The sequence below is a fragment of the Hoplias malabaricus genome, chromosome 13 (genome assembly GCF_029633855.1).
Source record: "Hoplias malabaricus isolate fHopMal1 chromosome 13, fHopMal1.hap1, whole genome shotgun sequence".
In the NCBI taxonomy this organism is placed as follows: Eukaryota; Metazoa; Chordata; class Actinopteri; order Characiformes; family Erythrinidae; genus Hoplias; species Hoplias malabaricus.
In genome coordinates, this window is record NC_089812.1 from 9380777 (window position 1) to 9395512 (window position 14736).

General features: G+C 42.1%; 1 protein-coding gene across 4 annotated transcripts in view; it reads left to right on the top strand.

Moving 5' to 3' along the window:
- The window catches only part of prkar1b (protein kinase, cAMP-dependent, regulatory, type I, beta), a 51610-nt gene that overhangs the window by 654 nt on the left and 36220 nt on the right, over positions 1-14736 (top strand). For 2 of the 4 annotated variants that reach the window (XM_066642609.1, XM_066642610.1), the window contains 3 exons: positions 913-1116; positions 12644-12814; positions 14014-14105. In XM_066642609.1, the coding sequence (XP_066498706.1) occupies positions 937-1116; positions 12644-12814; positions 14014-14105 (443 nt within the window). In that variant the 5' untranslated portion in view covers positions 913-936. Of the gene's footprint in view, positions 1-912; positions 1117-9063; positions 9462-12643; positions 12815-14013; positions 14106-14736 lie in introns of those variants that run through there. The other 2 variants (XM_066642611.1, XM_066642612.1) reach the window with 2 other exon arrangements.

Here is a 14736-nt window from a genome sequence, read left to right on the forward strand (position 1 = left end):
TAGCTTCGTTTCGTGGTCAGTTGCTGAGGTTTCAGTGTGAATCAATGGCGGAAGTAAGGTGATGCTTTAGAAATAGCAATAAGGACTCCATGGTTTTTATGCATTCAATGTATTTATTCGTTCGTTTATTTATTTATCTGATTGTTTGTTTATCAGTCTTTCCAATGCAGTGAATCAAACGTAACAACAGTGTATCTTTGGACACCTCTGCACAAATGTAACCTACACAGAGTCCCCCACGTCAAATAATATGCAATGCCCATAGAATGAGACACTCAGGAGCAGCCACACGTGAGCTTAGGGACTCCTGCTCAATGCCATGCGTCGACTAGAAGCGTGTTAAGATCCCCAACATCGAGCATTTAAGCAGCAGCAACACATTTTGTGGAGTGACGGAGCTTCATCCAGTAACTCTGGGATGAGTAGTGGTGTATGCAGGTGATTTTGGGACCTTTGGGCCGCATCACACACAAATTTATTAATAGCTTTTAAGGCCCCAGTCAGTCACAGGCTATTGGAAGTGTCCTAACACCCCCAGCATAGGGCACCACAGGGGGTAAGTTATCCAGAGCCAGTCCACCAACATCAGTACTAGTGATGTGACGTCTCTAAGGTTTATCTTATAGAATTCAATCAAATCCTTACAGTGTTGTACCAGTATTTAGTGTAAAGATATCTGTGAAGAGTAAAAGCTGTTACAGCCGTAAATAGGGGGAAACTAACCATTACAGCATTTGAGTTCAGCAGAAATGTGGGTGTCCACAAACATTTGGCCATATTGTGGAAAAAATAAAAAAATCAGAAGATAAAGAGGTGTCATAATTGTATTGAGGTCTTATTTCTTATTATTCCTAAATATATATATATATATTACAAACAGATAAAATCAAAGCTGAAACGTCTCTCCTCCAGCCTGTAGCAGTGATAGGAGATAAGATGGCCACCTCCTCCACCTCCTCCAATCTGGAAGAAGACGAGAGCCTTAAGGGCTGCGAGGTTTTCGTGCAGAAGCACAACATCCAGCAGATACTGAAGGAGTGCATCGTGAACCTGTGCATAGCCAAGCCTGAGCGTCCTATGAAGTTCCTGCGGGAGCACTTTGAGAAGCTGGAGAAGGTGCGTTCTTTAAGCTCTACTCGTTTTTTTTTTCATTCTCCTCTGGCTTTGACATGAATTTGATTCTGGTATAGTGCTACTTGTATAAATGCTGAGTTTCATATCTTTCAGATGGTTTCGTTTATGAACACTAGGGAAGAACCACCGTATTGGGACTTTATTTAGAGCAATGTTGCGATTTGCTATAAATTAAATTCCAGTGGCTTCTTGCATGAATTATATGGATTTTAAAGATGAAGGAACACATTTTAAGCTGCACAGTTACATTTATGCAGCTGTAAAGTAGCCATGCATTGCTTTCATTCTCCAGGTGAAGATGTGCCATAGCTCAGTTTAAGCAAAATTTCAATCTGGTAAATTGTACAAATGACCACAGTCTTATTATTATTATTATTATTATTATTATTATTAATATTATTATTAATATTTTGTGTGGTGGGTGGCACGTTGGCACTCTAGATAGTATCGTTACTACAAGGCTCTGGTCCTGGTGACCAGGGTTTGGTCTGCTCTGCAAGAAATGTGGTTGTTCTCCCAGTGTCTGTGTGGGTTTCTTCCGGGTGCTCTGGTTTCTTTCCACAGTCCAAAAACACGTTGATACATGGGTTGGCTGTGTAAGACTGTTCACAGATATGTGCATATGTGTGACTGGGTGAGTGTGTATAACTGTCCACAGGTGTGAGGTTATAAGTGAGGGGTGAGTGTGTGTACCTGTCCACATGTGTGTGTATGAGTGACTGGGTGAGTGTGTGTACCTGTCCACATGTGTGAGTGTATGAGTGACTGGGTGAGTGTGTGTACCTGTCCACATGTGTGAGTGTATGAGTGACTGGGTGAGTGTGTGTACCTGTCCACATGTGTGAGTGTATGAGTGACTGGGTGAGTGTGTGTACCTGTCCACATGTGTGAGTGTATGAGTGACTGGGTGAGTGTGTGTACCTGTCCACATGTGTGAGTGTATGAGTGACTGGGTGAGTGTGTGTACCTGTCCACATGTGTGAGATTATAAGTGACTGGGTGAGTGTGTGTACCTGTCCACATGTGTGAGATTATAAGTGACTGGGTGAGTGTGTGTACCTGTCCACATGTGTGAGATTATAAGTGACTGGGTGAGTAATACATTGATCACTTTGTGACCTGAATTAAAATGAAGAATCAAACTGAATTAACTTTATTTGTTCCAAAGGTGTAATTCGTCATGTAATAATTATAAGACAACACTCAAAATACTCATTATACATATCGTATGAAATAAAATCAAATGTGTAAGTTACGTGCTAATCACATGACTCCTCTGCAGTAGTCATAGATCAGTGTAATTGCTTTAGGCTCCAGAGCCACTCTTATTAGCGTAGCAACAGGCGTGTATAACATTCACTGGCATTATACAATGCAGCACTGTAACAAACTCAAACAATAGTGGTACAGAGAATGTTATTACAGGGTGAAAGAGATGTGCTATTATTGATGCCAGCTTCTGAGTCTCATGAAAGTCACAGCCCTCACTGAATTAGCCAGAGGTGCTAACTTGAAACAGGCGCTAATATTAATGCTAATCATGTGCTTTTACAACAAAGAGCTTTTTAAGCTTGACCTGACTGAACAGCTGCAGTTTGGGTCACAGTTTGTGTTTAGTGATTCCAGATAAAGGTAATGTTTGGTTATCAGAAGACACGAGAACACACCACACACTATTTGTGTGTGATCAGTCACCTGACAGAGCATCTGAGTGTTGTTTAATGCTGCTTGTGTGGATCAAGTTGTTTAAAGGCAAATTCCATCAAATTTTCTAAAGGTCTGCTACGTTCTAGAGAAACCAAGACTGAGTTGTTCACAGTAGGAACCAGATATCTGAAAAGTTAAAGGCAATGTTGTGATGAGTCCCTGAACTTATATATATATATATATATATATATATATATATATAAAGTCATCTGTATAGGCACTGGTAATTTTGAGTAGTACGTAAAATGGCTACAGACACTGATTTCTATGTTCCTATAAATACCTCCACAGTAAATACTTGTTGATAACATCCTCTACAGTGACTCATTTGACATTAGGCCTCTCTGCAATTTTAAAACGTCATTGGCTTTCCCCATCAATCTGGACTTTAGGCCAAGGGTCCCATTTTAATGGGTGAAAAATATAATGTATTTCTTTGATAAATAAGCGCATGCATGTCATGCTATTTTTCTTGTCTGGTCCGAAACTGATAGACTGTGACTGTAAAGAATTTAGAATCTGAGAATTTGTATGTTTTAAAATCAATCTGACTAATCAGAACTCCTTTGGTATGGTCACTGTGCAGGCAGAAACATCACCATGCTGAAAGGAAGGCCTATCTTTCTTGTAGCAAGGTTTGCACCACAAGCAGCACATTGAGCAAGAATTCAGAGGTTAAATGATGGAATGATGGGGAGTACATTAACCACTGTTTATAGTCATTTTTGGTTTATCTATGTGTATCCTGCTTCCAATCCCAGTTTTAGGGAATCAAATTGAATGAACCATGGATTCATTTGTTGAAGTTGAATTGATTAATTTTCAGCTCAAAATTCAAAGTCCTTTATTTTATATTGTATATTTGTATAATGACAATGGCAGATATGTGCAGTAAAATGTGGGAATTTGGCATTGACCCAAAATTCCCTTATCAGTGCATCTTTGACACCCCCCTCCCACACACACACACATGCACACAAACACACACAAGTGACTGACCCGTTTGGCCTGTATTTGGTAAGAAGCTTACTGGATCTCCCCTGGTAGACTCTGCCCAGCCTTGATGGCTGTGTAAACAGGAAATGGGTCACTAGTTTTTATTTTAATCCATGTTTATTATAAACTAACCTGGATTTTGCAATGATCCTTTTGCCTATATTTTCATATTCTGTCTACATTTTCCTGCCTCTCTACAGAAGGTGAATGACATGTTTTGTGGTTTTTACGTTTCTAAGTTTACTCTTCAGTGGAATCTGTTTAAATCCTAAACTCAAGGGCCTTCATGAGTGTTGAAGCAGTAAGTGATGTCATTTCCTGTTGCCATAATTCTTGTAGTTCTGTTTGAATAACTTTGATAAACGTGATCAGTTTTTTGGGGATAATTATGGAGAAAGACCTGGTGATTCTTTTTTTATTGGTGATATTATTATAATGTTTTTGATGATCTGTTGTCAATATATTAGATGTTGCTGTTAAATTGATGTTATATTTATTACATATTGGTGATACATTGATGATATTACAATTGTATATCCATGACATATAGATGATAAATTGCTAAAAAAATGATGATACATTTTTGATATATTAATTATATTATTTATTATTAACTTATTAATGATAATGATGCCAAATAGATATAATGATATACTTGTGGCCTATTCATTTTCTGTTAGTGATGTTTTGGGAAATACATTGGAGATATTTTGCATTTGGTGGCTGCTTATGAAAGATTTATAAAGTGTGTGTGTGTGTGTGTGTGTGTACGTACACCCCAGTTTAGTCTCCCTCCCAGGCTTTCTCTATAAGAAGCTTGTGTTTGTTTGCAACCAACTTTTTGTATCTGAGGATGTTCTCTCTGTCTCTCTCCCCCAGCGGTGTGTGTCCTGTTCTGTATGAATGTTATTTGTCTTTCCTCTTTGCGTTGGTTTCCTAGGAGACGTCAAATTTACAGAATCTCCACTTTTCCTTTCTTTCTTCTCTCATTTTTCTTCCTCCCATTATTCTTTGTCTTCCAGTGTCCATGATTCATGAGGTCATGTCAGAAATATTGTTCATGCAGTGGAGCCTATAGCGGATTAAAATGGAAATAAAAACAAACAAGTAGCCTAGTTCTGTCTACATCACTTTGTCTCTCTCTCTCTCTCTCTCTCTCTCTCTCTCTCTCTCTCTCTCTTTCTTTATTTCCCTTTCTCCGCTCTTATCTCTACAGCTCATTTTCTCTCCTTTTCCTTCTCTCTCTCTCTTTATTTCCCTTTCTCCACTCTAATCTCTACAGCTCATTTTGTCTCTCCTTTTCCTTTTCTATTTCTCTTTCTCTCTCTCTCTCTCTCTTTATTTACCTTTCTCCACTCCAATCTCTACAGCTCATTTTGTCTCTCCTTTTCCTTTTCTATTTCTCTCTCTCTTTCTCTCTCTCTCTCTCTCTCTCTCTCTCTCTCTCTCTCTTTATTTCCCTTTCTCCACTCTAATCTCTACAGCTCATTTTGTTTCTCCTTTTCCTTCTCTCTCTCTCTCTCTCTCTCTGATGTACACACATGTGGCACGGACATCTTTTCCTCTGTCACTCATGCCGTCCTCAGACACAAGCACTAAGTGGGCCCTTGTGAGCCTTGTGTGCTGATGCCATGCAACTGACCCTCGTTAGTGCCGTGAATGGGCAAAGGTCAATTTTATTTCTGACCATTCACTCTTTCATCCTCACTCATGCAGTATAATCAGTGCTTTGATTCGCTCCAAATGCCCACAGAACAGCACAGACACATGGGAGGGGCCTGCAGTGGGACGGTAATGGCCCACAGGTGGCTGCGGTTACAGCACACACACACACACAAACACACACACACATAAACCATTTATCCATTTACCAATAAGAGATGAAAGGCAAGTTGCTTTGGGACGTCTGGCTACTGGTCAGAGATTATATTGTGGGTGTGTGTTTGAAATTTGCCTCTTTTTAGGATGTTTCAGATGTTTTTAAAACCATGGTCATGGGGAGTTTATCAAAGCTATTCATCAGTGATCAGTTTCTGAGTTTTCTAAGGGACAAAAGTTCAAGGTCAATGAGTGGAGGTAGAGTCTAACTCCTCCTTTGTACCACCCCAAGTCCAATGAAGTCGGGACGTCGTGTAAAAACATGAATAAAAACAGAATACGATGATTTGCCTATGCTTTTTAACCTATATTCAATTGAATACACTACAAAGACAAGATAATTAATGTTCCAACGGATAAACTTTACAGTTTTTAGTAAGTATTCACTCATTTCGAATACGAGGCCTGTGTGGTGTTGTGGTGTGTGACACAGATGGCTATAACCTTGGCAGAAGCATTGGGATTTCTCTGAGGTTGTTTGTGAAACTCTCTCCTCTCTTTGAGTGCTTAACCATGTTTGTTATGGCTGTTGTTCTACAGTAAATTCATGCAGGTGCCACGTGTCTGTGGCCGCGTGTTCCAGTCTGAGAGCCGTACTGCGTGTGTGCGGACACTAACAGATGGGGATGAATCAGTGTCTTGCAGCCTGTAGCGTGTACCTACCTCTCAGCTGGTGTGTTTGATCAGCAGCCACCCACTTTTGATGAAGTGCGCTATCAGATGTTTTTAAAGGAGCTTGCTGACATTTAACTGCTGTTTGTTATGATATTGTTCATGTTTTGTCAAGTTAGCACATAGCACAGCAATGGAAGCCACTAGTCTTTAAGCTAAACCTTAATTCTATTCACCTCCTTGTATCTGGAATAAATGGCGGTTGAGAGCTTTTATCTACCATTTTCTAAGCTTGCTGTACGTTATGGCTGTGTTCCTGTACTAAGCCAGTGTTTGATAGCCTTTAGATGGCTGCAGTAGTCTTCTGTAGGTAACAGGCTGGGGCTTTTGACCAAGACATAATACTCTTCATATGTAAACATCTGATTTACATAAACATTTCACTGCCCATCTCCCTCTGAACCCATCGGCTCTGGATTGTGCGAGTGCAGGATGTGCATTGGATAAATAAAGAGTAGAGGATAGACTTCATGCTTCATCACTCCAGGAGCAGATCTTAAAGGCTTTGGCTGTTTTAGTCATGTGGTTTCAGCCAGATTTTGTTGGTGGGACATTAAAGCAGCTATAAAGAGCAGACATCCTTTGTGTCCAAATGTGAACTCTGAGATTCAGGCCTCAGCTGCTTTAATGGAATTCATAGACAAAGCTGTTTATTCTCAGCTGGCCACATCACTGATAGCTGCATATGCATATTTAAAGGAACACTAGAGCTCCCCTACAGTTGCAGAGTGTAATTCACTTGAAAAGCACTGTCCTGAAATCAAAGGTTGGGGATAGGGTGGTTCCCCACCCTCCTTCAGAAGTTACGCAGTGCCGTTTCTATTGTGTTGAGCCTGAAGTAGCAACGACAGATGCTCTGTTTTCCCTCTTACAGGTCAGTGGATCATCACAATGATTTTGAAACTGTAAGGATAAAGTAAAAATACAACCTAGTGTTCCTTTAATCTTTATTAAACAATGCTTCTTCACATCTTATGCTCAATATTGTCCACATATAATCAGTGGGGTCTGCTCCCATTGACCCATTGCTGATACAGATGCTAAAAGCTCATGCACATAACAGACAGACATAGAGGTCTCTGAGCCAAAGAAGAAAAGTAACACACACACTGTTACTTTAAATATGCTTAAAGTTCTGAAAGAGGGACTCTTATTTTGATTTAGTTGCAGGGATGGTGTCAATCTCACTACAACTGTGTTTCCAGCGAAGCTATTACCAGACACCCGCATATACACATATACTTTTAAAAGGAACATGATACCCTGGGTCCAGCTTTCTCACTCACACACACACACACACACACACACACACACACACACATCTAACTGTTATGGTGGTCCTGTCCCTCTGGGGCTGATGGTATAGTGACACGGGGTTACAGCCTGATGGACAGACAGGTGTGGACAGCTCCAGAGAGAGCGTGTGTGTGTGTGTGCGAAAGAGGGGTGTGGGTGGTATTTGAAGGCTATAGGAGGTGTATATGGAGTTTAGATCCTCTGTGGGTGGCGTGGCCTCTGAGATGGTGTGCTGACCTTAGATCAGTCCAGACAGGTACCAGCACATGGCTTTCAGCACTGGGCAAACCGTGTGTGTGTGTGTGTATGTGTGTGTGTGTGAATTGCAGTGTCCATTACTGTCACACACATGGCTTGTTGATTGGCAGATTGAGTGACAGACACCCATGGATCTGCATCGCTGTTGCCATGACAACCAATCCAACTCCGGCACTGTCTAGACTGGCCTTTTTTGTTGCTGTCAGGAATTAGACTTGTCCCCATTACAGGATCTTCTCATTTCATAACCGTATGAAAAATAACTGGGGTAATGCGTGTGTGAGCATTGAATCTATACAAGCTGCAGGCTGCAGAATATTTAAAGTTGCTTTCTTCTTTCCCGTCTGCACCTGAATGACATTTGAAATAACAGCAAGAGCAGAGCTTGATCATTTGTTTTCACAGTTTTCTGGAAGCTTCAGTGCAAAATCAAGGGGGAAGAGAGGGAGTGTGTGTGTTCTTACCCTCCTCCAAAAGTTACATAGTGCAGTTTCTGCAGATCTGAGTCTGGAGTAGCAATGACAGAGGCGCTATTCTCTCTAATTTAGCTCAGGGGAGCAGCACAAGGATTTTAAAGCTGTATTGTCAAGGTTTAAATACTACCTAGTGTTTCTTTAAGCCTATATTGTTCAGCACCATGTAGCCAACCGCGCACACACTCACATACGCGTGTGTTTAGCTCTTTGATGCCGGTCTTTGTTCTAAATTTATGATACAGGCATCTGAATATCTACATTACCCTTGACTCATTCTTAATTCCCAGTGTAAATGACAACTATCAGAGCATTCTGTGAAGAAATCTGTGAATATTCCCTTGTTTTCTCTAAATTTAAATAGTGATTGTTGCTGTTCGGTGCCATCAGAACTGTAGATTGAATATTCAATGTGCAATCAATGCTTATTTAGCTGCTTTCAGTGTTTGTGTGTGTGTGTGTGTGTGTGTCCCAGGACTGACTATGTGTGATGGCATTTACGTAAGCCCCATGTCACTTCCTGCCTGTGCCCTCCAAACGACAGGATGTTGCAATATCTAGTTGTCATGACGACGGGGGGGACATAACAAGAAGGGGCTGATCATCTGAAACTGCGCAAGAGAGAGACCGAGAGAGAGAGAGAGAGGAATGGACAGAAGGAGTTGAGAGTGAAAAGGAGAGCAGAATCAGAAGAACAGCCAATTTTCTGTCTGTTTCCATAGCAAATCTGCATCTATCCATCCATTCAGCCCTCCATCCAATCTGTGTGCTACCTGCCTAACTGTCTCTGTCTCTCTCGCTCTCTCTCACTCTCTCTCACACTGACACACACACACACACACGCTCTCTAGGCCATGCAGTGTTGTTGTGGCGGTGGCGCGGACCTTCACTGTCTCTAATGAAGCTGGCGCTCATGCGGGTGAGTGCGTTTGTGTTGTCCTCATTGCTGAATGGGACGCAACCCGTTGTGGATCAGGGCCTTTTATTTCCAGACACAATAATAGCTCTCTGCCGGACAACCGCCGCAGCTACGGGATGACCATGCAGGTGTGTGTGTGTATGTGTGTGTGTTTTTCTGCTCAGTATTGCGTACCTCTTGGGTTGTCTTGTCCTAGGTTTTGTGCTGATGTGGCATTCTTAGATTGATGCCTTTTGTTGTGTTTTGTTGTTTTCATTCTGTGGCTCATAAGATGCTGAGCAACACCAACTTGGAGTGAGAGAGAGAGTGAGAGAGAGAGTGAGAGAGAGAGTGAGAGAGTATGAGGCTGACGAGCATTGTCTTCTCCATTCCTGCAGTGTGCATGTGCCCTTGCCTTCCCGCTGGCTCTGTTCCCTTAGGGAATGACTCTGCGTAAAGTGTGTTTGATTGTGTGTGTTTGTGTGTGTCTGTCTGTGTGTTATGCGCATGCGTAGCAGTATTGCTACATGTGCTTTTGTTTTTAGCTTGCACCGTGTTGATGGTTTGGTGTTTACTGTGCTGTGGAAAGGCAAGATGCGTTAATAACTGTTTGTAGGGTCTTAGACGTTTGTTGTTATGTTGGTATCCTCTCTTCATCTCAGGTAACTAAGATTAAACCTGGTTAAATCCGGTTTGAACGGGGATGAGGTTATGAAACTGTAATGTAGTGTTTTTGTGGTGATTATATCCACATATTGATCATTGTATCAACAACAAAAGAGCAATGTTTTGTTACTGTTAAATATATGAAAATGCACACCATACGATATATTGTACAAATTAATCATGTGCATATGGCTCCAAACCTGAACAACTCAAGTTACAAATGAGTTTCTGAGGTAATTCAAACATTACAGACCATTCCAAGACCAATTCAAGACCATTCCACCATAAAAGACACTGTGCTTCTGAACGTAAACAAACCAGAGAGAACAGCATTTCCCTTAACTACTGTTTAAAACGAAGCAGAATTTTTGCCTTCTGTGTGAAGATACCAGTTTGGAGATGCAAGGTCCAGACAGCGACCACTGACACGGTTTCCAGTGTGATAATCTGACAGAGCTTAATCTCTGGCAAGTAGGGCTGCTGTGCTTTGGCCCTGTCAGCAGGAGATTGTGTGTCTATTCCCCAGTGATACCTCATTAGTTATTATTGCAAACTCCAGTCCAAATCATTGCAACGTTATTGGATGGCTCTTCTTTTCATCAGTTGAGAGAACATGGTTCCACTGATCTTCAGCCCGATGCTGGTGGGGTGCTTTATAGCGTTATACCCCTCTAACCATCACAGGGCATTCACAGCATGATGAACTTGGGCCTGAGTGTTCCCATTTGTTTTCTATGGAGATGCATAACACCTGTGTCCAGTAGATGCACCTTAAAGTAGCTGACTACAAACTTACACATGTCAGGAAGCACACAGCTGTCAGGTGTCCCATTCTGCAAAATAGTGGGCGTGGCTGTTGGGAGGTATGGAATTACATCTTTCTAAATAACACTGGCGCAAAAACCGACTACGAGCGCCGCAGCGGGTCTGTGTCCAGTCCTTTGTGCCGTGGCTCAATCTCTTTGTCAGCGTTTGGCTTCCACGGCTGCAGCTGCAGTTAAGCACAAACACATGTGGACGTAAACTCATGCGCGCATACACACACTCAAAAACACACACTTGCTGTCTCCTTCTGCTTCCTCAACCAGTGTGTTGCTCAGACACACACACATATATAAACACACACAGACACCCTGTTGTCATTAGCGATGTCAGGGAATTATTCAGAGAGATGAGTTATGACTGTGCTTCGCTGGGAAGAACAAACTGCACCTGCATCTGTTTACGATCGTCTGCTGCAACACGCTTCCCGAAAACAGCAGACGGGGACTGGGGCAGAGCAGATCAGACTAATTCCTAATTGTCCAGTCCTTATTTGAGCTGCTGGGAGATTGTGTGTGTGTGATATACAGAAAGGCTGCATGGATCTAAGACTGTACTGTTTTATAGGCAGGTGATGGGGGGAAAACCTGCACAAACTGTTGGATCAACAGAACAAGTGGAGCTCAGTACGGCTGTGTAATAAATCTGGAACATGACCCATACTGAGGCTTTGAGATTCAACCTGACCAGATCAGACAGGTGCTGCTACGTTTACAACCCAAACCCAACCCCAACCACCTTACACTAATCATTGCCAACATTGATTTGCAGCTTTTAGTCTTAATAATAAGTGCTTGATAATGGCAGGGTTGGAGAAAGTAGGATTGTACTTATCCTTATTATAGCCTCAGTATGTGATACCTCTGGGGTTTTGTAGCTGGGGTTACGCTACACCACTTTTAGCCTGACTCTAATCCTGATTTCCAGTTGGGCAGTGTCTGTGACAGTTAGACTATCCATTGTTATTCAGAAAAAATAGCAACTTCTTACTTAACAAAACAAAATAAAGTGACAAATCTCATTTGGAGTGGAATTATTACAAGTGACATTCATTATGTGTCTGTTTCATTTGTCTTGGCGTGCCCCCCCCACGATAGATTCATGCCTCCACTTTGGGAACATAGTGTACATTTATCACCAAGTCCCGTCAACAGCCAATGAAAACAGGGCAAAGAAATTATTAACAGGCTGTAGATACAGAAATCTGGCATTGTGTCCACACGTGCAGTGCCGCTCTACAGTGGAGGGTGGATTAAACGCTCCAACCATGGGCCACAAATCTACAAAATTGGGCCAGTTACCAGGCTGTTACAGCCTTTATTCAAACTTGGTTCAAATTTTCAGTTCCACCTTAAAAATATGCAGCAAATGTACTGTGTAGCTGTACGTCCGATACTTCTGAACCATTTAAGGTGGAATGGACCCTCAGGTATATGCTGTTCTACTTATCTCCAGTTCGCTCTGAAGTTGTGCTGACCATGTCTTCCCATAAATAAGTCTCCCTTCTTTCCTTCTTTCTTTCTTTCCTTCTTCCTTCCTTCCTTCCTTTCTTTCTTTCTACTACAGCAGTGCAAACAATAATTGCAGCATAACGGCATGTACGTCCAGGTTTTTCAGTTCAAGAGTTTGGTGTGGTGTATTTCAGTCGTGTAGTTCATCCAAGGCTTAAACCATATTCCTCTGATGAATTGACAGCCGTATTCTTCTACACCAACCCAACCCTCTCGTATCTTCCAGGGTTTATGTGTTGAAGAAAGAGAACTGTGGCTTTTTTAAGAAGGCTAAGTTACATAAAGTTTGAAAGTGAAAAGATGCTAACCGCCCTCTCCGTCTGACTCTACAGGAAGAATGCAAGCAGATTTTGGCCCGACAGAAGTCCAGTTCTCAGTCGGATTCTCATGACGATGAGGTGTCCCCTCCACCCCCCAACCCTGTGGTCAAGGCTCGGCGCCGGAGGGGAGGGGTCAGCGCTGAGGTCTACACAGAGGAGGACGCGGTTAGCTATGTCCGGAAGGTAAGACACATGTACACAGAGTTTTGACTGGTAATGTCATAACAATAACAGGAGTAATTATATTTTTTATTATACTATATTAATACATTTTCTGCATCCTGATTGGATGATCCAGTCCTCATGTTCAGTTCACATTGAGGGGCTGTAAATGCCAAGCGTAAACAGGGCCCTCTTGTCCTCCATCTCCCACTCGTCTCTGTCTCGTCTTGTTGCTCGTTAGGATGTGATTAACGTGACGAGGCATTAATAATGGGCTAATGACACTGAGACTGGGGCACATCAGCGAGCTGTAATAGAGAGCAGTGAAGCATGGGCATAGCATTCAAAACTGGCCAAAATGGTCACCTGCAGGGGTCACATCCCAAATGCTCTCTCACTCTCTCGCTCTTGTGAGGACTTATAAACCTGTTATATAAGTGGAAGTAAGTAACTCAGTTCTTTGTTTTGGCACATTTAGTAGTAAAGAAATGTAATTCCAATATGTGGCGGCAGCAGGTAGTGTCCCAGTCACACAGCTCCAGGGACCTGGAGGTTGTGGGTTTGATTCCCGCTCCGGTTGACTGTCCTGTGAGGTTACAGACAATGAATGAATGAATGAATTCCAATTTGTTTAACTCAGAATAGTAGTCTGATTGTACACTTGGAGAATAATACTATTTTTAAGTTCATGATGCAGTGGCCTCGTGTCCACAGCTGAACTGTTATCAGATCCAAAGTGTGCTGTCCCACAATTCATGGGCCTGGTTAGTATTTCTTTACCCATCTGCTGTGCTGATCATGAAGTGTCTAATATAACTGCTGTTTAATGGAGTATTATAAATGTGGAACCAATCAGTGAATTTCTATGACATTAAGCCAACCCACTAGATCCGTTCACCAGCTGACAGCACGGTTAGATAACTGTGCCACAGAAACCGGGCTGAGCACGATTTGTAAGTGTTCCACATCGAACCGTGACCATATGGAAATGCTACTGGAATGGTTACATGCTTTGCTCAGAAATGTTCAGACCTGCAGTAGAGATTTAATAATAATGACATAATAAGTATTTATTAACCAGTAACACTAGGCACTGGATGATATTTGGAAAGCGCACTCAAGCAGAATCTCACTACTAACTGTAATAACACTATTGTTAACTGTAAGTGTAAAAATACAAAGATGTATTTCCCGTTGTATTGTGTTTTTTTTATATGCAGGTCATTCCAAAGGACTACAAGACGATGACCGCTCTGGCTAAGGCCATCTCTAAGAACGTGCTCTTTGCCCATCTTGACGACAATGAGAGGAGGTAAGTGGAAGGGATATTGGGTTTTTACCTGTAAGTGCCCCTACAGTCATATCTAAAGACATAAACGTGTACATTGAACTGTTAAAATTGATATTATGACCCCCTTTTGTGGAGGAACCTTCAGCCTGCTTAACACGAGTGAGTGAGTTAAAAGCAAATTCAATGAGGTTCTTAATAGTATTGGGCTTTGGCATTTTCTATGTTCTATGGCATTTTTACTCATTAGACCAAACTTGGCCAGGCATGAATGGGTCAGTGTGTTTTGTACGCACAGTTGTAATGCTTGAAATGTGTTGTGTATTCACTGTCCTTTACTCTATGATCCACTTGTTGGCCTGTGTGCCGGACTGAGCTTTGAAGACGGGGGCAGACAGGCACCGAGGGCCAAAGGGGTACCCTCTGTATATGCTTTGTTTCCCATCCATCACCATGGCGACACAACAGGGGGGAAAAAAAGGAGACGCATTGTATATGGCGGTGTGGAAAGTGTGTTCTGGGTGGAGGAGGATTGAGTTACTCAGATCATTTCGATTCTCCACACTCTGTCCTGGCCTCTGTTCCAGTCAAGGGAGATGTCACAAACACGAAAGGGTGAAGGCAGAGAAACCCCCCCCCACCCTTTGCTACCACC